We start from the raw sequence: 26,259 nt of genomic DNA, 5'->3' as shown, positions 1-26,259 counted from the left end.
ATTTAATTCTTTTGGGAAGATAACCAGCAGGGGAATAGCTAGGTCAAATGGAATCTCCAGTTTTAGTTCTTTGAGGAATCTCCACACTGATTTCCATAGTAGTTGCACCAGTCTACACTCCTACCAACTATGGAGAAGGGTTCCTTTTTCCCCACAGCCCCTCCAGCCCTTGTTATTCATTGATTTCTTGTTAACAGCCATTCTTTCTGGAGTGAGATGGAATCTCAGTGTCATTTTAATTTCCATCTCTCTAACGACTAACGATGTTGAACATTTTTTCAAGTATCTATTTGTTTTCTCTACTTCTTCATCTGAGAAATGTCTATTCATTTCAGATGCCCATTTTTGGATTGGGTCTTTAAATTTCAGGTGTCTGACTTTTTTTTTAGTTCTTTATATATTCTAAATAGTAGTCCTCTCTCTGAGGAATAGCTGGCAAAATTTTTTTCCCCACACTGTGGGTTGTCTTTTCACTCTGTTGGTGGTTTCTCTTGCTGTGTAAAAGCTTTTTAATGAGATCCCAGTTATCAATTCTTTGTGACAGATCCTGTGTGACTGAGGTTTTGTTACAAAGGTCATATTTTTAATGATTCCTCATTTTAATTTTTTGTTTCATAGGCCAACTACAGGTCCTAATTTGTGCATTAGCCAGAGGTATGTATGGGATGGATATGCAGAGATAAGGGACTTTTGGAGCCAGACAAAACCTCCCAGAATGCATGATTAAAGATTAAAAGATAGCTTACAAGGCCACAAGTGCAAACAGGATAAAAACATAGTGCCTTAAGAAATGAATGTTCTGGCCCTGTCCTCCTTATAATCCAATTTATTACTTAGACTGCCCTAAGGGCAATCACGTAACAGACCCTGTCTGTTACTACGGCTTGAGTTTAGATTTCCTCCCAAAGCCTTATGCAGTTATAGGCAGGGCTTTTTCAGAGGTGGCTGGATCTAGAGGGTGTGATGCTGGGATTAAGGGTGTGTGATGACTAAATTAGTCCACTGATTAGTTTGGCATAGTTCTGAGTATGGATAATGGAAAGCCCACCCTGGATGTGAGTGCTTCCTGCCCTATGGGCCTGTGGCCTGGATATGACAGAAAGAGGGCTGCTGGGGCTGCTTGCTGCTTGCTACTTCACTGCTTTGCTGCTTTCTTACATTATACCTGTCATGAACTGTTTCTCCTCTGTAATGGTCCTCTGCTATGTGACCTTGCCTTGGAGCCAGGCAACTATGAACTGAAACCTCTACAAACTGTGAGCCGAAATAAATCTTTCCTCCTTTAACTTTAGGTGTTGGATATTTTGTCTCAGCAACAAGAAAAGTAACTAAAACATTGCCCTTCCCTTCCCCCCTACACGAATTCCTGCACAGATGCCCTTCTTTTGTCCTTAATTCTTGCTTCCTGGTTGTATCAATAAAAGTTACAGAAGCTTCAGTTTGGGGCTGTCTTTATGAGACTCGTGCTGGGGGGTCTTGGTTAAGGGCAGTCCCTCTGGAACTTCTTGAAGTTTGAATTAGACACTGACTCAAAGTAATCTCTCATACTTTCTAACATGCCACAGTCATGAACTTCAACACTAACTGTATCAAATAAGAGGGCTTCTACTCAGTTACCCACTAGCACTTTCAGTACCCATTGTCTTCATCAGCACCTTACAGTGTCAGCTGTGCTCTTTGAGAAATATGTGCTCTTCTGTGTGCAGAGAATTTCAGTATCCTAGAAGTAATGAAATCTAAACTGAATAAAACTACATTAGCATTCCTTTCACTTCATATCCATTTTCATAAGGCTAAGACTGTTTTCTTGTAAATTCACTTATATAATGACAATACTCCACACTTTCCTCAGCTGAGTCTTATTTCCAGTCTGTTCTGAAGTTTATCCATTAGTGGCAAATAATGAGTAACAACTATTACTACTGATCACCAAAATAAACAGAGGGAGGCATTCAAATGCATAAACCTTTTATTTAACATTAGACTCAAATACAAATTAAATAAGTATAATATAAAATATTAAGCTTTCACACAACAGAATATAACCACTTTAAATCACCATTATTTCTATAATAAAATTAAAATCTAAAAATAGTCCAAAACCAAATTATTTTAAAAGTCTTATTGTCAACACTAAAAGTATTATAAAACATGGTGCTGAGGGTGTAGGTCAGGGGTACAGCACAGGCCTAGCATGAGCCAAGCCCTCAGTTCCACCCTCAACACCACAAAAAAATTAAACAAAAAAAAATTAAAATTAAAATTTTTTAAAATTAAAACACTTGAATTTATGTACTCATAAACAAAGTCACTAGAGAGTGATTCCTGTTATCTACTAAAATCAATAAAAATTAAAATTTAGTGTGATTTTCATTCATTCACAGATTGAAAAGCAACTCATTTAAAAACAAAATCCAGGGGCCGGGGATTTAGCTCAGTGGTTCCGCTGCCTGCCTCGAAAACACAAGGTCCCGAGTTTGATCCCCAGTATCAAAAATAAATAAATAAAAATTAAAAATAAAAACAAAATCCATTTTTCTCCAAGGCTGCTTTGTTCACCTGTGTTGTAATTTTAATATGGCACAACAGGATTGATCAGTGAAGGTAATATCATTAAAAGTGTTTAGATGCAAGTTAGGCATGGTGGCACACACCTGTAATCCCAGCACTCTGAGAGGCTGAGACAGAAGGATGTCAAGTTCAAGCCCAGCCTGACCTTGTCTCAAAATTAAAAATAAAAGAAGGTTTAGAGATGTAGCTCAGTGTAAATGGCCAGGGTCCCCAGTACCACCAAAAGAAAAAAAACGTGTAGATGCCTATAGTTCCAGCTACTCTGGAGGCTGAGGCAGGAGGACTGCATGAGCCCATAAGTTCAAGGCCAGCCTGGGCAATATAGTGAGACCTCAAATCAAAAAAAAAAAAAAAGTTTAGAATGTTGCTTAGAGTTTCTGCTTCATTTCAAAATGAGAGTATCATATATTTAAGTTTTAAAACATTACAATACAATAAATGCCTTTTAATAAGGGGTTAGAAAAATAAGAATATACATTAAACAATGAAGTCTTTTTTCTTTATAAATGGGAAACCGATCAGACTCATTCTATATTTTCTCTTTTTATTGTCTTAATTCTCCAGAAAAAGCTTTTTCATTTTTAATGTTATAAATCCAATTTTAAGATCATAAAAAATAAGTACTAAGGGAGATAGTATAATATGTAAAACTTGTATATTCCTGCAAACATTTATAAAAAATACAACCAGACTTGTCTTAAATAGATAACAGGAAAATACCCTATTATAGTGTTTATATATTTAAAATAATCCAAAACAGAGAAAAAACACACGCTTAAGAATGGCATCCACATTATTAAAAAATAAAGTTATTTACATATATACAAAACAACTATGTGGCTACATAGATATTTTCCTAAAACATGCATATTGTGATATCTTTTATTTATTTTTTTTTTTTTGAGACAGGGTCTTGCTATGTAGTGCAGGCTGGACTTGAACTCACAATGTAGCCTAGGCTGGCCTCAAACTCACAATAATTCTCCTGCCTCAGCCTCCTGAGTGCTGGGATTACAAGCATGTGCCACCACACCGGGCATATCTTTTATAATTAAACTTATAATATGAAACTAATTGAATATTATTAATTGTCATGATTAAAGCTTTCTGTACACCAAGAGAGTTGAAACTTTAACATCTATTATTATGTAAAACTGAAGATAAAATATAATCAAGTTCAGCATTTCATGAGAAAATTTTACACAATATATGCACATACAAATATTATTATAACTGTTCTCTAAATCAAAATCGCTGATGTGAATTAAAATAGTTCAACTGAACAAAATCTCTGGCTTAAAAAAGCCACCTGTCTGACATAAGGGGGGGGAGAAATTTAAAAAGGGGGGGAGCCACAAAAGACCATGTTCAAAGCTTAACTTGTCCAAAACTTATCAGACCAATTCTCTCTTTGGCCAAACTAAAAAATAGCCCAGAGTTAAAACCAAATATCTTAGTTACATGAATTACTTTTAAATTACACTATAAACCCACTAAAATATATGAAGTCTATGTCTCAATTTTTCTACATTCTAAATTATATTACTTCCATTCTGTCTACATTCAAGATACTCTATCCCCCATCAAAAAAGATACTCTATTCTTGTACTCCTAAACACTAGCAATAAAAGTATTCTGAACACTATTTATGGACTACAAAAACAAGCCAAAGGTAAAAAAAGGAAACCCTGCTGACATGCTTATAATTAAATGAATGTAGTTGTATTTGCCATTACTTTTAAAAAAGAGAAGAGGAAGATGTTTTTAAAAACCTACTTAGGTAATACTGAAACATGACAGTCAGCATCTTTTGTGAAAAATTATGTACCATGAAGCAGTATTTAGGTGCTAGGTCAGTGTAAATTGGTTTCTCTTTATCTAACCATGGGCAGCAAAGGAGGCACTTAACTGTAATATAGAAAAATAGGGTATATTTAAAAGAGATTCAAAATCATTCACAAAAGATAATTATTTTTCAAAACCTAAGCAATTTAATTTTTATTTAACATGCAGTCAATGTTACACGTTTCACTAGGGAAAATTCTTTTGAAGGTAAGACTTCTGTTTTGTTTATAACAGAAAACATTTCTTCTTTAAAGGATTCTGGATTTCTAGGAAAGAAATCCAAGTCTTCTCTACCTGAGTGCTACACATTTATAAACAGAAAAATATAAAGGACCATACTAAAGGAACATTTCTAACTATTAACAAAGTGTACTGTGTCATCTTCAACTTTATTCTTTTTTTTTTTTTTTCCCTGTACCAGGGATCGAACTCAAGACCTTGCACCATCCCCGGCCCCTTCAACTTTATTCTTGAAGAATCAGAATTGTTTATTTCATATACTTTCAAGGAAGGAGAACTACTGACTCTTAAGAAAATAATTAAGAAACATTTAGCACCCAAACTGAGAGAATACTAAGTATTGCCATAGTTTTAAATAGGTACATTTCCGTAGTTTGGGGAAAATCAGATAAGTGTTATCCATCAATCTTAGAACATTCTAAAAGATTAAAATACCAAACTTGGAAAAATTACATTTTTTTTTTTTTTAGTACCAGGGATCAAACTCAGGACCTTGTGCTTGCGAGGGCAGACGGCGGAACCACTGAGCTAAATCCCCAGCCCAGAAAAATTACTCTTGATTTACAAATGTATCCACCTACAGCATTCAAAGACACAATCATATTTCTTCCTCAAGTTACAGGTATATAGTCTTTCTAAGAAGTAAAATGGGTTTACTTTTACGTAATTATTATTAAATTGTCTTCAAAGGTGGCACTTTCCAAAGAGTAGATTAAAACAAATCATATTCTACTACTAGTATTATTTTAAATGTTCTTGACTTACATGGCAGAGGTCAAAAGTGAAGTGAATAGTCTTGAACCTTCTGCTGAAATACATATTGAAATATAAACACTGAAGATGAACATACATTAACTTCTGGCAGTACACTGGCACATATATGCTTATCTATAAAGTAAAAACATTTAATGTAAAGATATACATTTACCATGGCAATATTCCAAGTGAATGGAGCCTAGCATCTCCTTTTTTCATATCAAAGAGAAATGTTCTTTCATGCCCAAGTAGCTTGATTTTAATCTTAAATGGAATATTTTATTTTGTATGTTAAAACAGATGCATGACATTGACGAATGTTTTTCATGCGATAATTTAATCACCCCCACTAAGAATCCTATCATCTACGGGCTGAGGAAAGAGCTTAGTGGTAGAGTATGTGCTTAGCATGCTTGAAGCCCTGGGTTCAATCTCCAGCACCCAAAGGAAAAACATAAAAAGGTATCTTACACTGTTTCTTCTTTAATTTGCTTACTTTCTTGGCTCAGAGGAAGGCTTAAGAAAACACCTTCTTACTCCAATGAGACTGTCTGGCAAATTTCAATAGTTCAGAATCTTCATATTTTCATTTATATTTGTTTTTAAAAATTGCATTCCTTGGGCCGGAGATTTAGCTCAGTGGCACCATGCCTGCCTCACAAGCACAAGGTCCCGAGTTCAAGCCCAGGTAACAAAAAAAAAAAAAAAACTTGAATACTGAGGTTTTAGTTTAGAAAAAACACTCATATATTAACATCTTTTCTTAAAAGAAAAACAACATATGCCACAGGTTCCCCAACAATGTTCTACTTTATTTTTTAAAAGAAATGAATCATTGTTGATGCAATTGTTGATACAATAGAGAATTATTGTTGATCCAAGTGTTAAGAAATAAGATACAGGGCCAAGGATTTAGCTCATTGGTTCTGCTGCCTGCCTTGCAAGCGCAAGGTCCCGAGTTCGATCCCCGGTACAAAAAACAAAAAAAGGAATAAGATATATATAACTTTCAACATAAAGAGTATAGTGCATTATAGCTAAAAAGTTGAATATCTAGAATCGGAAAAATATGAGATAAGAATACAAATTTTATATAAATAGTAACAAAGTGAAAGGAGTTTGCACCCCTTTGCAAAAAGGCAAGAAAAAAAACATTCTTAAGAAAATTAAATGGACTGCTGCTTCCCAAGAAACCAGGCAAACTACACAGTGACACCAACATGCAGTACCTGAAATGTAGAATCACATTCTGGCTGCTGCCCTTGAACTTCTGCATTTAACTTATAACTCTCTGGTGTCTGCCTGATTTCATCTTGCAAAGTAGGAGATATGCCATGAGTCTCATCTACAGAAGCCCTGTCAGACAAGGTATCTAACTTTTCCAGGGAACAAGCTAAGCAAAGCTCACTATCTCCTGTCACTGCATCAAAATTAGTCCTCTCATCGGCATCTTCTAGCTGCTGAACTGAAGTTAAGTACTGTTCAAGCAGATTGTTATCCTGCTCATTGGCTGAGTTTTCCTTATCCCAGTCACCACTGTGTTCTTCACTAACATCCCCCAGATCTGGCTCTTTGCCATATTTGACTGTGTCAATGGAATTTCCCATTATGGAGCTTTCACTGCCTTCTGTGGAACTTTTTTCAAAATCCAAGGAATCCTTCAAACAATGAACATCTTCTGTTAGGGTAGAATGAAAGCCAGAGTCTGGAAATTCTGGTAAGAATTTATCTTGAAGAGCTTCATCATAAGCAATGAACCAATTAGAATTTTGATCAGGAGAAGGCTCCTGACTTTGGGTGAATAAAGGAGGTTCAGCTGGCACCAGGGTACTTGATACAGGAGGAACATCAGTATGCCAGGAAATTAGACGCTGGTCCACTGTCTGTTGCCAAGCTTGTAGAGATCTTACCTATAAACCAGAGGATATAGTCTTATTATAAGATAAAAATCATGCCTGTTTTAAAACTGTCCTTTGAGCTTTTTTCCAGTAGTCATGAAGCAGTAAGTGGTAGAACCAGAGTTAAAAACTACCAGACGCTCAAAAAAAAAAAAAAAAAAAAAACTACCAGACTCATGGTGTCTCTCATATGAGAAACCCAAAATATAAATAAACAGCAAAATAAGATAGATGTCTAGGAGGAGGAGAAGAAGCGGCTGCAGCAGGAGTGGCAGGAGCTACAGCATCAGCAAGAGCAAAGGTAGCTACAGCCCAGGTGGTGCCTGTTCCAGTCTTTGCTGCAGTAGTCCCGCAACCACGGGGGTGGGGTGTTCACCAGTCGCTGAGGAGCAAGAGAAGGGGGAAAGTTTAGTTGAACTGGGGGGAGGGGGGGAGACAGGGGGACACATGGGACACACCAGAGCCACGGGAGAGAGGGAGCCATGTTTTGGTAGGGTGGAGTCAGACTGTAACTGGTAGCAGAGTGGTCCTGTCGCCCCCACACACACACACACACATGTGGACCCTACACCCCTACTCTTGCCATTCTTGCTACCGCCTGTGGCTTAGGATCCCCATGGGGCTGAACCTTTGGGTCTTGACCCCGTTTCTCTCCCCGTTTCCTAACTCCCCCACGAGGGGGGAACATTTACTCCTCAGATTATTGCCCTTCATGGGGGGGCAAGGGTGTTGGGGGGAGGTGTCCAAAAAAAATTTTTAAATAGAAAAAAATAAAAGATAATAGGAAGTAGGGGGATAAGTCTTTTGCAAAAGGAAAGAGAACTGAGAGATAGAGAGATGGGGAGAGAGAAGAGGATTTTAAACAGAATTAACATGTGTTATGTATACATACTATTTCTCCACGAGGAATGTAATCATTATATACTGCAAATATCCACCAGTAAAAATAAAAATAAAAATAAAAAATATATAAAAAGAAAAAAAAAGGCCTGACTCCTCTAATCCTTTCGATAGCATCCCTAGCCTAAACCAGGTTGGCACAAGTAATACATGTCCTTGATAACAAAAAGCTCTCACCAAGACACTGGGAATGGTCTAAAGCAATTTCCTCCTGGTAGAATAACAAAGAAGAAACTTGATACTACATGTCTTACTAATGGTTTGATAATGAACCTCTCAAGCGCAAGGTCCGGAGTTTGATCCCCAGTACCAAAAAAAAGTATAAATGTCAAAATTTTACTTAAAATTGCAGGCAAGAAAGAAATGCATAGAATTTTTTATTTTTCTTTGTCTTTCATGACAACCACTTACAGTGGTTTTGTTTATCCTTTCAGATCTTTTTCTATGTATTTGAAAATGCATAGAGTTTTTAAAATCAAGTGGAACTTTAAGCTCTGCATCTTGTTATTCTCTAGGAGTATTATTTTGGAGATTTTTTTCATGTTGGTTCATACCGTTGCCTCATTCTTTTTTTTTTTTTCCTTATTCTTTTTAACAGTTCTATAGTATATTACACCATTTCTATTCCTTAGCCATTCCTTTATTGACAGTAATCGTGAAACTTTAAAAAATAAAAAAAATTTTATAGGCCAAATCTTGTAACAAATTATTTTGTAAAACTATTTCCAAGAAAATTATCATGAAGAAGTATTTTATGTAATACATAATAGTAAAACCAATTGCCTAAACTGTCTCTAAAGTGTTGCTATTACTGGATTCAACCCTTCTCTCCCAAGCATTCACACATACTTTTTAGGTCATGCACACTGTAACCATCATATACTATCATATCTTTTGTCACTTTTCATTCAAATATTCTCAATAGATAGCCATATAAAACTTCAAATTGGGTTTAACATCTCTCAAGCCACTTTCCTTTGACTTTACATTACATTTTCTTATCTAAATAATGAAAACATTTTTCTCCAGATTAAATAAAATGTAATGAAATTCACTGTCCTAATTCAGAGTTAGTGGCAAAGAACAATATCCACATCCTTCACCTTGAGAAAAGGTGGTTCAATGGTAGAGTGCATCCCTAGCATGGGTAAAGCCCACAGTTAAACCCTCAGTCAGAGAGACATAGAGGCAGAGAGAGACAGAGACACAGAAAGGGATAAATAAGACTGACTACTCTATGATTATCCCAATAAATCTAAAATTTTTCTTCATCTATGTATTAGTGAAATAAGCAGGAGGAGGTTTACCTGGTTCCAAAGAAATCTGACAGCCTCTTCTTGTACAACTTTTTTAACACGTTCTTCATCTCTTTCTTTTCTTAATCTATATCAAAATATGTTAATGACACAAGGCTGTTTTGACTTGTATTTCTTGTTGCAACTATTAAATACATGCATTGCAAAAAGATTAATAATCTAATAAGTCTTTTCCACTTTTAGAATATCTAAACTGAAACCTTAGTTTTAAACTATGACTCAAAGTATTGGCCAAATGAGATGTGACTCAAAGTCCAGATGTTGATTCTACAAAGTATTGCCACTCCCAACATTCCTCATCCATCACTCTCTCTCATTTTTTGAAGTCCTAGCTTGGATCATTGCTGCCATCTCCATAGGCCTATTACAAACCCAAGCCACCCTCAGATTATCATTCAGATTGTCACCACTATTTTGTTCTGATGTATTTTTGTTTTTGTTTTTTGGCAGTGCTGGGGATGGAATCCAGGACAATATGTGTGATAGGCAAGCAGTCTACCACTAAGCTATACTCCCAAGTCCTCTTTTGAACTTCTGACCCAATTCTCCACTTTCTCTAGTCTCTCAAGACATTCTCTTGTGCCATCTGGTGCTCTTAAATTATAATCAGCAAATTCTCTTATATACCTAACCTCTCTCTGAGAATCAGTTCGGAGAGCACTGTAGTTTTCTCTAATAAAAGCTATTTTTTTGCCTCTTGCATCAAGGTCAGAAAATTGCTTCTCATTGATCCTTTCAAGTACCTTCCTCCTGTATAAACTGCTGCTATCCTGCTAAATTCCTTGTAACATCTTTTGTCAAGTACTGACATCCCACTATCCATCCCCATTCACTGATGTCTCAGCACCAGCTTTTCTCTCTGCCCCATTCCCGTCATTATTGTTGGAAGCCTCAACATTCACATAGATCAGTGGTGGCAAACCTTTTAGAGACTGAGTGACCAAACTGCAACCCAAAACTGAATCAGAAAAGAATAACTATGAATTGCTAATGAAAATCTATAATCTGACCTGTTTTTTATATTTTGGTGGGGTTTTTTTTGTGGGGGGGGGGGGTTACCCGTTATCGAACTCTGGTCCTTGCGCTTTCAAGGCAGGCAGTGGAACCACTGAGCTAAATCCCCGGCCCTTTGTTTTATTTTTTTAGATGAGGTCTATGTTCCATAGGCTGGTCTTGAATTCCTGGACACAAGCAATTATCCTGCTTCAGCCACAAAAGTAGCGAGGACTTCAGGCTTGCTCCACCATGCCAGACTCCATTAGTTCACATTTAAGCTGGTCACCTCACATATCACACTTCTACCTCATCCCTCTTCTCATTTTCATGTATTGGCCATATTTGATACATTACTGAAAAAGATGACACACCAGAAAAGACTTTTCCATCCTCCCAACATCAAACATACCACCTCACTGGCTCCTGCTTCTACCTCAGGCTACTTCCTCTATTTATGCACTCAATCCTTCTTCTCTCACCTTCTCCGTAACTTCAATTGTGTTCCTCTCTTCTTTCCTCTACACCTCCAGTTTTTCCTCCTTTATTGAACCATACCTTTCCATCAACACATAAATATACTCTGTATCTCTCATCCTTAAAAAAGAATCTTCCTGGGCCAGGGATTTAGCTCAGTGGTTTCACCACCTGCTGCGCAAGCGCAAGGACCCGAGTTTGATCCCCAGTACCCAAAAAAAAAGAATCTTCCTTAACTCCAGATTCTCCTCCAACATTCACCTACTCTCCCCTTAAAGCATCACTTCCTAAAAGCTGGCTACACATTTTCTTTTAACTCTTTACCTTCCATTCACTATCCAACCTATTCCAAACTGGCTTTCATCCCCCTACACTACTGAAGATGCTCTGAGGAAAGTCACTGTGCAGGAAAGGGTTAACTTGGCAAGACTGGGATGTTCTGGCCCTGCATGTTCCAAAGATAGGACAATCTCCTAGGAAATAACCTCCATGCCTTTGTAATATCTTAATGAAAATGGTATCTTTGTACACCTGAGGTCTTGGGTCACACAGATAGTTTATGCTAAAATGTGACTTCTACTAAACACTTGGTTTGTTCACCTGGGGCCATGGGCCATGGTGTATCAGTTTGACCTCTAGGGAGCTTGAGGTCTTAGTAGTTAAGGTCACATTGACATCCAAAGAAAACCTGGAAACTGATGCTCAGGTGCACTTGCTTCCCTGGTTGGCAACACTTTATGATCACAAATCATTTCTGTGAAAATTAAGCCATCTGTACAATTCACTTGGGATACGACAATTGGAACCTTGTATCTAGTTTCTCCTGGACTCTGCCCTCAAACATTGTATGTAATTTTTTGATGATTTTAATCTGTATGATTTTGTTGTAGTAAACAGTAACCAGGAACAGAACAATTTTCCTGAGTTCTAGTACATTTAGCAAATCATGGAACCTAGGACAGTTTTGAAGATCACCAATCAAGTCACCACTAACTTCTTACTGGAAATCTAATGTGTAGTTCTGTCTGCTTCCTGTGGCACCTTTGATCTCTTCTGAAACACTATGCCCTCCTATACCACTCTTGCTATCCCTTCTTGATCTCTTTTGTTGCTTTCAGTGCTTCCACCTAATACTAATAAATACTGCTAGTTAATACTAATGAAAATACTAGTACTACTAATACTAATGAAATCTTAATTTTCCTGGTTTGACAATCAATAAAACATGTAAGCCATGGAATTAAAGAAAAATTCCTATGGTTGCCCCAGAATTTTAGTCTCTTTTGAATTCTTGGTATTTTTCTCTATTTCTTAAGTCATTTACTGGATTCTATGTAGCCTTTCTTAAGTCATTTTTTATTTATTCACTTTTTCTACACTGTCTGTACCTCTCTATGTATAAAATTACACATCCTCATACAGCTCATGTTCATTCGATATTTTTTGAGACACTGCATCTATGTACCAACCACTGTGCTGAGGATGGAGATGCACATGACAATCTGTGCCCTCATGGTGCTTTCAGTATACTGTAGGAGACAAACAGATAAAACAACAGTGGCTACATGGTTGTGATGTGACCACAGCAGGATAGTACTCTGAAACAACTTAAGAAACTGATATCCCCGGAGGTTGGGGATTCAGCCCTGTGGCAGAGTGCTTCCCTAGCAAACACAAGGTCCTGAGCTTGATCCTCAGGAACAAGAAAAAAAAAATTTACACCACAAACCAACAAAACAGCACACAACAGGATTTTTGACCCACCTCCTTACTTCATCAGTTAAGCAAACAATGTGCTCCTGCATTCTTCGTAGCCGGATTTCATAACGCAGCTCTTTGGCTTGAGGGTTGTAGCTCCTAGCATAAAAGCCTCGCCAACAGGCCTGAAGTTTGGTGGCTGCTTCATTCAATTTCTGAAGAGAAACTTTATCTTGTCCCAAAGCAACAGATCTCTGAGTTAAAATCCTGCAAGGAAGTTTCTCTGAAGTTGTTTGAGACATGGTTTCTTCACTATCTGGCTCTGTATGAGAGACACTGTGTCCAGCTGACTCAGGAAAACATGTAAGACTGTGGTTATCATCCTTTGAGACAGCACTAATTATCGTTGGCTCAGGACAAGATAATAGCCCACTTTTCTCATTTACCTCTGTACTGATCTTACTTTTCAATAGCTGAACAGAATTCTCATTTATATCCCATAAAGCCTTTTCCTCTTCCTTATCAAAGTCCTGGATTTCCAGCCCTTTCAAAGATTCATCCACAACACCAGCATCTTCTAGGCCCAAGTTTATGCCCTGAAGCCTCAGTTCAACTGTAGGTGATACTGGAGACAGTCCTGATGCAACTGGCATAAAAGTAGATTCTGAAGAGAGAAGACTACAGTTTAACTTGTCCTCGTCTGTCTGTATGTCTTCCAGGTGCAGGTCATTTCGAGAATGTCTTGTAGTGTGTGCAGAGGCTGGAAAGTTATTCTTGGCAGCATGTAATTTGTCATCATTATTGCTTATCCCAACCCAAGAATTGACCTGGACAACAGGTTCTACAAGAATCAACAGAGCATCATGTAATTTACAAAATATTTAAAGAACTTTTTTAGTTGTATCCTTTTAATGAAATCTAATTCCTGAAATATAGTAAAATAAAATAAATGTCTTCAGTGATTTCCTACAATATGCCTATAACATCAAACCAAACTTTTTTTTTTTTTTGGTACGGGGATTGAACTCAGGTCCTTGCGCTTGCCTAGCAGGCGGCAAAACCACTGAGCTAAATCCCTGGCCCACCAAACATTTTTAAGAGCACAAACTATTGCAACAATCAAAGCCTCTGGTTCACATAAAATGTAGCAGTTCTTGAATTTTTTTTTTTTTGAGACAAGGTCTTACTATGCAGTTCAGGTTGGGCTAGAACTCACTATGTAGCCCAGGCTGACCTCAGACTCATGGTGATCCTCCTGCCTCAACCTCCCTAGTGCTGGGATTACAGGCAAGAACCACCACACCTGGCAGTTCCTAACATCTTTTTAAAAAGTAGAAATATAATAATTATAATGTATATATACATACACATATAATAAATGTGTGTATATATACATATATATATAGTATCAGATCCAAACGATCGCTAAAGTTATACTAATAAAGTTACAAGAATATATAATTTTTTCTGTTATGGTACGGAACAAATCAAATGACATGAAGAAAAGTGATTAAAGATAAATTAATTTCTTACCACTTTCCTGGACTATGAGGCAATCCTGAACAGGGCTTGAACGCTCAGGTACAAGGGGAGGATTTTTTTCAATAGGAACAAGAGAAGACAACTCTTCATTTTGGCTTTGGCTCATCAACTGCCTCTGGTGAAACCTAAAAATCAGTAACATCTGATGTCATCTAACAGAAACAAAAACAAACAAAGAAACCAACCAATAACAACAACAACAACAAAAAAACTCAGTCCTTTTGTTTCCTAGGTAACAATGTAAAAAAGGTGGAAGTTCACAACTTTGGGAGGTAGGTATTTTTAATCACTGGCAAATTACACAATCTTGAAAGCATTGGATAAAAAAGATTAAAATGTACTTTTTTTTTTACCAGTACGAGGATCGAACTCAGGACCTTGCACTTGCCAGGAAGGTGTGGAAAATTTACTTTTAACTTTTAGAGACAAACCCTCATGTGTGTGTGTGTGTGTGTGTGTGTGTGTGTGTGTGTGTATGCACCAACACTTAAAAGAAGGATCTCTGATTTTAAAAAGTACTTAAATGCTTCAAGCTATGCTTTCAGTGTTTAAAAACCCATATGAAGGGGCCAGGGATTTAGCTCAGTGGTGCCACTGCCTGCCTTGCAAGCGCAAGGTCCTGAGTTCGATCCCCGGTACCACCAAAAAAAAAAAAACAAAAAAAACAAAAAAACGGTATGATACAACTTACATGACAAGGACAAATACATTTTTTTTGGTTTTTTGGGGGGTTTTTTTGTACCAGGGATCAAACTCAGGTCCTTGCGCTTACACAGCAGGCGACGAAACCACTAAGCTAAATCCCTGGGCCCCAAATACATTTTTTTAAGATGCTTCCATCCTAGACAAGCACGTTATCACTGATCTATATATTTTTTTAAATATATTTTTTAAAATCTCATTTCTTCATAACATATTGCTTGGCTCTCCCTGCTCAAAAAGTGATTAGCAATAGCAGTTGCTGTGGAGCAAGTGCACTGCTTCCTGCAGGACTGCTACAGTGACAAGAGGCCCAAGTGCCCCAAAATTTGGGCCAACCTACTGGCCTCCAACCTATCACTGAAGAAAGATGGAGTTATTTTCACCTGTAAATTTAACATGCCACAAATAAACAGGCTTACCGCTGTTTGCTCAGAATCTTCTCTAGTTTGGCATCCTCTGCAGTTTGAAGGCCCAGTATAGAAGTGAGAGGACAAACTGTAGCCAGATACTGGACAAGCTGGATGTGTTGGCCAGGTCGATACGCTCTCCCCTTGCCTTGACTATACAGCCATTCAGCTTTCAAACTGGAATTCAGGAAAATAAAGAGGCGATGGTACCAGGGTGGCCAAAAGACCTGTTAAGCAACAGTGATCTTCCTTCTTAATTTACCTTAACAAAACTATTGGATGTTTTTCATAAATACAATTCACCAAAGTTCTTATAAAAATCTATCTTTCTGACTCACTTCTTTTACTGTATGTCTTAAACCTGTTTTCGTACTTAGGGGAACTTCCATAAGGTTGTACTAATGATTTCAAATATTTTTAAACTATTTTGAAAGAATATTCCATTCACTTTGACAAGCTGAAGTACGTACCTAAATAGACTGCGGTGGTTCAAGGCTCATGGACTTAATTCTTTCCATGATTCTGGTCACAGAATTCCTTCCAAGATTGTGGTTGCAACTGAATTATAATGACAGTTTTTTTGTTTGTTTTTTGGGTTTTTTTATAATGACAGTTTTTTAAAAAGCTAATTGGTCATATAGGATGCTAGGGAACTACCAACTCATTTTTGAAAACTGGTAAATAAAGAATGAGAATTTAAAAACAAAGAAAGCAAACAAAGCTGATAAAAGAGATGAGTAACTGATAGATTCAGAGATCTAATGGAGTCACCTTGGACATCCAGACAAGCTAAGCCTTCAAATGACTCTAGCTCCCTTTGTGTTATGATGGTAAGAGCCTAAGATCCCAAACCAACCAGCACAGACAAGCTAGGAAGTATGCAGTAATAAATTAATGTTTCAAGTCACTAAAAAAAAAGAACAATAAAGAAATTTATGATAGATATCAACCAATTGCAATGTATGGTCTTATTTGAATCTTATTTTTAAAATGCACTGAAGGGCTGGGGATTTAGCTCAGTGGTTCCTCCGCCCACCTCCCAAGCGCAAGGTCCTGAGTTTGATCCCCGGTACCAAAAAATAAAACAATAAAATAAAAAAGTAAAAATGCATGGTGGCACATGCATGTAATTCCAACACTTTGGGAGGCTGGGACGAGAGGATTGCAAATTCAAGCCCTGCCTAGGTAACCTACCAAGACTTTTTCTCAAAATAGGAAATAAAAAGATTGGGGATATAGCTCAGTGAGATAGACCCATGTTCAATATCCACTAACACAAAAAGTTTTGTGTGGTTTTTTTTAAAAGCATTTAAAAGCTGGTGTAGTGGTGCACACAGGTAACTGCAGCTTCTTAGAAGGCTGAAGTAGGAGAGGATTACAAGCCCAAGGTCAGCCTGGGCTACACAGTGAGACCCTGTGTCAAAACAACAAATTAAAAAATGTATTTAAGAGCTGGGGATATGGGCCAGGGATGTGGCTCAGTGGCACCGCGTCTGTCTGGCAAGCACAAAGCTCAATGTCCTGAGTTCTATCCCCAGAACTGGCGGTGGGGGGGGGGGGGGACGGGATGAGGACGGGACACTGAGTTTATAACTCAGAGATAACAATGATTGCCTAGCCTAACATGCACAAGGCCTGCGTTCAATCTCCGGCACTGCAAATAAATAAGTAAGCAAGCATTTATAAGGACGATTAGAATTGTAAGTTCTGATTGAATATCTAATGTTATTAAAGCATTACAGTATTATTTTTTCTGAGATATAATAATAGCTTTGTGGTTACATCAGAGAGCTCTTCTCTCTTAGATATACAATGAAATACAGATGATACATAATTTGATATTCACCTCAAAATAATACCAGAGAAGAGGGAATCAAGGTATACAAATGAAACAAGGTTGGCCACGACGATTGGCCAAGTTGAAGTTAGGTTATCACCATACTGCCTCTCAAATATGAGAATGTTGTCAGTACTAGTCCTATAGGAAATTCTAACTAATTTTCTCTCATATAGATCAGAGATTCAAGTATAACCATATTCTGCCCTTAGGACTAGTCAGTTTGAAACAAAATAAGATTTCTACTCAGAACAACTTGCTGCAGGATAAAGGGAAAGCTATCCTTTTTTGTGGGCAAACTAGACCATAGTCCCTCACCCTACACTAGCACCACTACTGTCTAGCTCCTGCGTGCCACTCTTCCTGTTCTCTGCTCTACTTAGCAACTACATGGAACTACAGGAGAAGAAAACAGAAAATGCTACAATCTATCACTCATCCTACCATCAGGAAACCCCTCAGCCTTTTTTTATTTTGAGACAAAGTCTTACTAAATTGCCCAGGCTGGGCTTGAACTTCCAATCTTCTTGCCCCAGCCTTCCAAAGTGCTGGGGTTAAAAAATGAGAGTCAGGGACCAGGGATTTAGCTCAGTGGTTCTGCCATCTGCCTCACAGGTGCAAGGTTCCAAGTCCGGTACCAAAAAAAAAAAGTGAGAGTCAGGTCTGGTGACACCAGTAACTACTTGGAAGACCTGGCCTAACTATTTGGGAGGCCAGGCCAGGAGAACAGAAACTTCTAGGCCAGTAGAGGCAATTTAGCAAGACACTGTCTTAAAATAAAATAAAAAGAGTTGAGGTTGTAGCTCAGTGGAAGAGTGCTTACCTAGCATAGGTTCAATCATGGGTTCTTACCTAGCTCTGGGCTCAATCCAAACTACCAAAAGAATAAAGTAAATAAATAAAACAAACATTATTAAAGTTATAATCATTTTTAAAGGTGAGGGAGAATGTACACGTTGAGCCCATGAATGCATGTTTATATGTAGAGTACAGAGTGAAATGAGGCATAGTAAAGAGAATAACTCATTATCCCCTCTACTTCCACTCTCATATTCACAGCCTAGTTCCCTATCTTCCCTACAGTTCTGATTCCACTCATCACATCCCAGTGGCCAGAAGACCCAACCCTATGGGCATACCAGCTCTGGACCAGAGAAACTATCAAAGACTGAGAAATGGGGAATTTTCCATTTGTATAGGTTCACAGGTGTGAGAAGAGAAGGACCAATCAGTGTGCCTACATTTTCCTAGAGTCATTATTATGAAAGGTAATTGGGTTCTAAGAAATTATTATTTCTGGGCCAGGGGTTTAGCTCAGTGGTGCTGCTGCCTGCCTCGAAAGCACAAGGTCCTGGGTTCGATCCCCAGTAATAAAAAAAAAAAATTATTTCCCTTACATATATGATGTTACAAACTTTAATGGGATTAATCCACAATCCTACACAATATCCACGGTTTCTATGCAAAAGTGTTCCATGTTCCAAACAAAAGAGTAACAAACAAACTTTTCAAAATCCAACTGTCATAAGTTAGGGGCTAAATTAGATTCATCAGTCCCAACCTTTGGAGCGATTTCTTGTCCATTTCAAAAAAGAAGAGATAATTCTAAATGACTAGTACATAGTATATATGATAGCACTAATGCTCTTAATTTCTAAACACGCATTTTAAGTAATATTCAATTTAATCTATAATAAACTAGAAATAGTCTTTTCAGTAATTTTCATGATTAATATGATGTTAAAGAGGTCATGTTCACCTTTCCTTCTGAGAAATAACATATCCATCTAAGACTCTGAGATTTAAGCACCAGCTGACGATATATGGCCGATAGTCGAACCCTGGAATGGATGGTGTTGCCATCACACAAGGATTATTCATGATTGATAACTGTTCCAATTCAGTTAAGGATGCCAAAAAAGAAACCTAGAACAAAGGATATCTGTGTTGAACAAAATGGAGTATTCAGTGTCAAGCACAGGGCTTCCGATGATTACACATCTTTGGCAGCATTTCAGAATGCATCAATTTCCCTCTTGTTCTGAAAAGCAACAAGTAATACTCTTCTATTAGCCACTAGTTTCCAAAGTTCCAACAATATGGTTATTTGTCCTTGCTGCACAGTCCCTTACAAAGTACCAGGACTATTTCCTAGCAGAGAGAACCCCATTTTGAAAATATAATAGCAGCCAGGGGAAGGTGGACAGGGTGCCCTGTAATGCAGATGTCCCTCTACCAGCCTCCCCTCCCAATGTGATATGTGCAACATTACAAATGAAAATTGACCTTCATGACACATGGACCACTGATATTAAGAAAAAATAGAAAGAAAAATAATGATCATCTACACCCAAGTATTTTATCTTGATAGCATTTTCTTCCAAGATGTTCAAGGTCTAAAAGTGAACTCACAAATCTCTCCTGTGTCTCTTCTGGACTTTCTAGCTTCCTAGACCCCATAAATAGCATAAAATTTTACCTCATTTAAGTCTCGAATTTCATTTTCTGCCAAAGAAAGTATAGCAAGACTTCTGGGTAGATAAGCAGGTGCCATTCTAAGAGAAGTAATGATGTTTCCATGTAAAAGCAGAGTCTTGAAAGTAAAAACAGTATGAATTACAAATGAATAAATCACAAATAAATAGATCTATACTGACAACATCAAAATGATATGTGTAAGAATAAAAGGATCTATTTAGTTATATTTCTCATTATATACAAATCAAAGATTATTAATACTTAGAAAGACCCCAGCTAGTTTTCTTGTTAACTTTCTTTTCACATCAACATCTTAAGCTGAAGAAAAATTAAAGATTTGTCCAAGAACACATGCTTGATATAGTAACTAGAATGCTGCGAGATAAGTTGCTAGACACAGAGCAATTTCCCATACACTTGTTCATTTCCTTTTAAAACACCAAAACAGTCTGGCATGGGGGCGCACAGCTGTAATCCTAGCGTTTAGGAAGCTGAGCCAAGAGGATCATCATGAGTTCAAAGTCAGCCTGGACTACGTAGTAAATTCAAGGCCAGCCTGACCTACATAGCAAGACCCTGTCTCAAAAAACAAAAAAACAACAAAAATTACAGGGCCGGGGATTTAGCTCAGTGGTTCCACCGCCTGCCTCACAAGTGGAAGGACCCAAGTTCAATCCCCGGTACCAAAAAACAAAAAAAAAAACCCAAAAAATACACCAAAATAGAGGGTCATAGAAGTGAAAAAACATTAAAACAATCATATATAAAGCCAGTTTTCCAAGAGATAAGAAAAATAAGCTATAACCCATACATTAAAAGTATATTCTTTTGGTAACCAAAAACTAAAAAAAGGTAGAATGTGCTACTTGTAGATGAACCTGACTCACATTAAGTCAGAAACAAGAAACTCATGAATAAACAAGACTATGAACACTCAGGATTGTAATCAGATAATCATTCCTCTATTTCAGGAAGGAAAAAAGTTCAATCATCTTTAGTTCATTTGAATTCTCTTAGCATCTATCAAGACTGCATCTGGCTACATTAGATTATTCAGAATAATTGTTACTAAAAATGATTTCTATTTAAGATGTAGACAAAACACAGCTAAGATACTATGCTAAGGTTTAATGAGTCCATCTGATGCTGATAATACCCAACGAAGCAAAAACACAGAAAAAGTCCTACAAGTTTTTTGAAGCCATGATTCTATTATACCATTGCATGATACAGTTCCTCTGTAAAAAGATTCATGTGTTACATGTTTATTTTCTAAAGTAAAGTGAAATTAATTAATTTTTTTTTTGTACCGAGGATCGAATTCGGGTCCTTTCACTTGTGAGGCAGGCAGCAGAACCACTGAGCTAAATCCCTAGCCCGTGAAATTAATTTTCAATTAATACCTATTCTACAAAATAAAAAACCTGTTACCTCCCACCAAAAAAAAAAAAAATTAGCCAGGCATGGTGGCATGTGCCTATAATCCCAGGAATACAGCATTCCCAGCTACTTTAAAGGCTGAGGAGGGAAGATCACCTGAGCCCAGGAATCCAAGACCACCCTGTGCAACACAGTGACACCCCATCTCCAAAGCAAAACAAAACCAAAACCAAAAAACATCCAAGCAACCAACCAACAAACAAAAAAAACCTTAATCAAGACTGGTTATACTCAAACATGTTATGGACTATATAACCAAAGTTACTAACATTGTGTTCAATGAGAAAGGAATTAAATCATGTTCACCAGATGGTAAATAAAAATTGATCTTAACCACAATGAGTAGTTTTACATAAAACAAATCAGTCATAGAAATTAACAATAAAGCCAGGCATGGTGGCACACGCCTGTAGTGCCAGCATTCAGGAGGCTGAGATAAGATGATCACCTGAGCCCAAGGGTTCAGACCAGCCTGGGCAACATACCAAGACTCAGCTTTGTTTTTTTTTAAAGAAACTAATAACAAAAAGTTCCATACTCAATTTCTGCTACTCTCTGAGAATTCTTATATATAAAATAATCTGTTCTTCATACACAGTAAAGAAGATTTTAGGCCAATCAGATGACTCTCTCTTGGTATTTTGCAATAAAATTTCTTTCTTTCTTTTTTGTTTTTGGAATAAAATTTCTTAAATGACAGAAAACATGCTTACCTTCAAGGATATCAATTTAGATAGATCACCTATCTGGTGTATGTTATTATCTGATAAATCTAGGTGCTGTAGAGCTGTGCAGCTGTTGATTTGTTCCATTGCCTACCACAAGAAAATTATCATATTAAGTTACTAAAAATAAAAAAATGAAATTCTTCCCTAGTTTCTTGTATCTACAAGGTCTCCTGTATCTTCTCATTATTCTTAGAAGCAGAGCTGAGCAAGAGAGAGGGGAGGTAATGCTAGTAAATTGTCATGTCATCGTAAGCTTCCACAACCATTATCCTTTCTAATAGTACAGCACTATCAAGCAGTTCATATCTTTCTAGATATTTAAAGCCTGAAGAACTTCCATGACATGACAGCTGGTATAGAACAGAGTTTTCAAGTTTAGAATGAAGTCAAACAGCCTGTAAATCCTGACTCCACATCATCCTAGATGTGGGACTTTGGGCAAATTATTTAACTTCTCTGTCCTTTAGTTTCCTCCTGTGTATATATAATAGGCAAAATAAGTACTGGTATATCTACCACCTAGGCTGTCATGACAATGAATGAGTTACTATAGATTAGGTGCTTAGAAGAGTACCTAGCATAAATTAATTGCTCAATAAAAAGGCAGCTATTACTATCATAAAATCTACTCTCCTCATCTATCATATCAAAAACTAAGAGATAACTTATTAACTTACTCACAATAATCTAGTCACTAAGAGGTAAAAGCAGGACTAAGATCTAGATCTGCTTCTCCATTATGCCATTAAACATTTATTTAAAGTTTAATTCAGCAGGATACTGCTTTTCTCACCATTCTATTGTTTGACCTACTTTTTTCCCAAGTATAATATAGATTCTTTGTTCACATTTAAAAGAATACTATATTGTGTTATGTGTTTCAAAATGGGATTTTAAAAAATTATGTTAGAGATTATCCTTGGGGTGTGGAAATGGATACTTTCATTTTTTTTTTTACTCTACTTATTTCTATACTGCTTGAATTTCTTTTTTTTTTTTTTTAAGAGAAAACAGATTTGTAATTTTTTTTAATTACAAAAGAAAATCTTACCTTGAGATTATTTCCTGCCAAATTCAGCCATTCCAAATGCACTAGTTCCTTTAGCCCTTCCACATAGCCAATACTATTATGAGGCAAATTTAATACACAGAGTTGGGTAAGTCTGGCCACACCCATCATCCGCACCAGCCTATTATTAGCCACTGACAACTGGAAAGGAAACATATCATTATTCCTAGGAACAATATACTACTTTGGGTACAAAAGTAGTATATGGGTACAAAACTTTAAAAAGCTAAACATTTCCCAAACAATCAAACACAATTTTTACTTTTCACATTTATTACCTAAATCCATTACCATTACTACTATTTGTTGTTCTAAGCAACTGAAAATACACAAAGCTGACTGATCAGACCTCCTGCTACTAAGTATTAAAGACTTTTTTAAATACACCAACAAGAGGGAATAACCACAAAAATGGGGTCCTCGTAATGTTAGTCAAAATCTTAGAACAGTGCCAAGCATATAAAAGAGAACTAAAAAACACTTCTTAAATGAATGAATTCTTTACCCCCAACATTAGGTAAATAGTTAGCAACACACTATTTTTCCAACATAAAATGTCTTTTTTCTTCAACAATGCTTCTTTCTCTAGTCTACTCTAAATGTAGCACGTGTTTATCTTCAGGAGAAATTGTCATGTAAAAGTTTAAGGCAACATTTACTCCTTATCGGGCCTACAGAGGTGCTCTTGGTCAGAATATTTTCTTATTTTAATAATGAATTAATCCTATGTAACTATTTCCCAGATAGCAACACCCACCTGTATTAATTGTTTGCATTTTTCCAGATTTTCCAATTTAATAATCTGATTTTTGTCCAGAATCAAGGTGTGAATGTCAGTTTCACATGGTAAGTTTGGACCCAATTTCTGTAGTCCTTGCCCTGACCAATTGACCACTGATCCTTAAAAAGACAAGATGGTTTGTTAGAAAACACAAATATAAGGCATGTGTGGTGGTACACACCTGTAATCCCAGCTCTTGGAGGTTGAGGCAGGAGGATCGATGCAAGTTCAAGGCTAGCCTGGGCTACATAGTGAGTTGAGGGCCAACCTGAACTACAAAGAAAGACCCTGCCTCGGAAAAATGAAAAACAAAAAACAAACAAAAAAGAAAATACAAATATAAAAGCCAAGCATAGAGATGGAATTATACTAATGAAATCTCTGATTCAGTTAGAAAATACTAGAGCACAATCAATATCAAGATTTTAAAACTAAACCAATCTTGAGTTCTAAATAACCACAGATTCAATTACTCATTTTCCTCAGAAATATCAAATTACAACTAGATTTGTGATATTTTAGTCAAGTTTGTATGATGTAATACTTTGGAATTGTTGACATTTAAATATTCACTTCCATATTTTACATCTAAGTAACAATGGCATTTTTAAACTAGAACTGAACTTTTGATAGAGATCAACTTGCTTATAACTAACGATAGGTACATCCTAAAGTGCCCAAACCATTCTGACAAAGTATATTCAATTAATTCACATATAAAATAGAGTAACACACCTATTTCACTAGATTGATGTGAGGCTTAGAAGAGATACCATATAACAGCACTTAATGAGGATCTTGGCACACAGCACTCAATAAAGCACTTCAGTTAACATTAACAGACGTTCAGATAATGGCTCCACCACTTAGCCATTGCAGTAATCCTGGGCAAGTTACTGTTCTCTTTTGAGCTCACTTTTGTACTCTGTACAACCCGGATGATGGTAAGACCTGCCTTATACTATAGAAGTTCTAAACAGAAAAATGAAATAATATAAAAAGAGAAAAAAGGAAAAATACTCAAAACATCATTTGAATCATAAAAAGTGGCTCTACAAATGTTAACTGCTGTTATTGTTAAATTGCCTCGGTGAGTGAGAGAGGTGAGATTTCGGAAAAACAGCTAGCAGAGGGGGCGGGGCCTTAGGAACTGCCAATTTCAAATTTATACCCAGATTAGGGCTGTTGCGGGAAATAATTAGGCGAGATTGCTCTTTGGTGAGCTTCAACGTTTTTCGATCTTTTAATGGTGCTTAGCATGTGAGGGGTCGGGAGCGCCTCCGAAAATCTGACGAAAGCTGTGTGGTAACCCAGAAAAGTGCACCTAGCCTTCTAACACTATTCCAAAAGGTTAACAGACCTCTTGTAACTACCGACCCACTCCTCCCTCAAGAATTTAAGGCTTCCAGGTAATCAGCTTCTGATTTAGGGGAAGAGGAGCCTCGACTCCTGCCCTGTCCCCGATCCAGACGGCAGCTACCAAACCTCGGAGCCGTAACCAAAACAAAAGGAGCTCCCGTCCCGCACCCCGCAGAGACGTCTCCAGGCCACTGAAGCACCCATACCCCTTGCTAGCTACGCACTGTCAACCCTAATCGCCGGATCGGGACTGCAGGACCTGGAAGAAAACCGTGGGCTCTAGTTCACCCCGAGATTTTATCACGGCCACTAGCCACTGCAAGGCAGAGTTGGGTGAATGGAGTCTGAGGAAATGTTTCCTGAACATTCTAGGAACTGAAGGGCAAGGGGGACGCCTGAAGCGCAGGAGAAAGACTGCCGATTTCCCCTGGGCATTCTTCAAAGTAAATGTCCAAGAAGGTCATCAAAACCCACCGCCCTGACAGACTAGCGAGAGTGGGACTGGGGGGCGCCAGACATCGCGAAGACTCCTGGGAGCTGAAGTCCCCGGCCCGCGGACTCGGCGCCGCTGCGGAGCTGGCCAGCGCACGGGGACTACAACTCCCAGAAGCAAGCGCGCCTCCGCGACGCCCACAGCTCCGTATCAAAAGAACTGGTCCAGAGCTGCCCTTCAGAGTCTAGGCTTCTTCTCTCCGCCAGGCAACTATTTAGTTTGGTTCCGTGGAGTAAATCTTGGGATTCAGGGTTGGGGACTGCCTTACCTTCTCCTAGAGGCAAAGCCGAGTCGGCGCGCGCCACCGCCATACTTGCCGCTTGGTAAGAACACCACGCTACCGTCCTCCTACGCTTGGTGGAGCTTGGAGTGGGCGGGAAGAGCCGGAAACTATAACTCCCAGGATGCACCGCGGCTGATGGCCCGATTGGCTGCCTAATGATGTAAACCCCGTCTCCCATCTGTGTGGTGCTGAGCTCGGGGAGCTTAGTCACCTACCCTATTTGATGGGTGAGCATTGTTAGATGCTTACATTGTTAGATGTACATTTCACTCCCTACATTGTTAGATGATCATTTAACTCCCTGTTCAGGTGTTTGTGAAATTTGATACTTTTATCACTGGGACCCTATAAGAACGTTACTTAACCGCAGACCAAATTTGAGAGCTCACTGCTAGAAGTCTCTAGACGCTGCCCCTTTTGATAATTCCGGGTAAAAGGTTTCAACT

The 26,259-nt window shown here is 37.7% G+C and overlaps 1 protein-coding gene across 2 annotated transcripts; it reads right to left on the bottom strand.

The window, feature by feature from the left end:
* Positions 1-1,951: 1,951 nt before the first annotated feature.
* On the bottom strand, positions 1,952-25,933 carry Cep97 (centrosomal protein 97). 2 transcript variants are annotated; one of them, XM_004857993.4, is made up of 11 exons: positions 25,799-25,933; positions 23,655-23,797; positions 22,880-23,038; positions 21,814-21,915; positions 19,662-19,775; positions 18,942-19,108; positions 15,358-15,522; positions 14,228-14,361; positions 12,761-13,535; positions 9,518-9,593; positions 1,952-7,322 (listed from the first exon to the last, which is right to left on the bottom strand). In XM_004857993.4, exons 1-11 carry the CDS (start codon positions 25,839-25,841, stop codon positions 6,615-6,617), a joined length of 2,586 nt encoding a protein of 861 aa, XP_004858050.2. In that variant the 5' UTR covers positions 25,842-25,933; the 3' UTR covers positions 1,952-6,614. The 2 variants fall into 2 exon arrangements, with proteins under 2 accessions (XP_004858050.2, XP_021094479.1); XM_021238820.2 differs by lacking the exon at positions 25,799-25,933 and adding an exon at positions 24,414-24,650.
* Between the last annotated feature and the right edge of the window lie 326 nt (positions 25,934-26,259).

The sequence above is a fragment of the Heterocephalus glaber genome, unplaced genomic scaffold (genome assembly GCF_053883595.1).
Source record: "Heterocephalus glaber isolate CG9 unplaced genomic scaffold, H.glaber_assembly_v1.0 deba00000122, whole genome shotgun sequence".
Taxonomy (NCBI): Eukaryota; Metazoa; Chordata; class Mammalia; order Rodentia; family Bathyergidae; genus Heterocephalus; species Heterocephalus glaber.
The sequence above is the reverse complement of the archived record's forward strand: the minus strand, read 5'-3'. Positions and strand labels throughout refer to the sequence as shown.

Coding starts and splice junctions, on each gene's coding strand:
- Cep97 (XM_004857993.4), bottom strand. CDS start 25,841: ATGGCGGTGGCGCGCGCCGACTCGGCTTTGCCTCTAGGAGAAG. Junction 19,109..19,661: donor AAATTCGAGACTTAAATGAG/GTAAAATTTTAT, acceptor CCTTTGTTCTAG/GTTTCTTTTTTGGCATCCTT. Junction 13,536..14,227: donor CCTCATAGTCCAGGAAAGTG/GTAAGAAATTAA, acceptor TGATTCTTGTAG/AACCTGTTGTCCAGGTCAAT.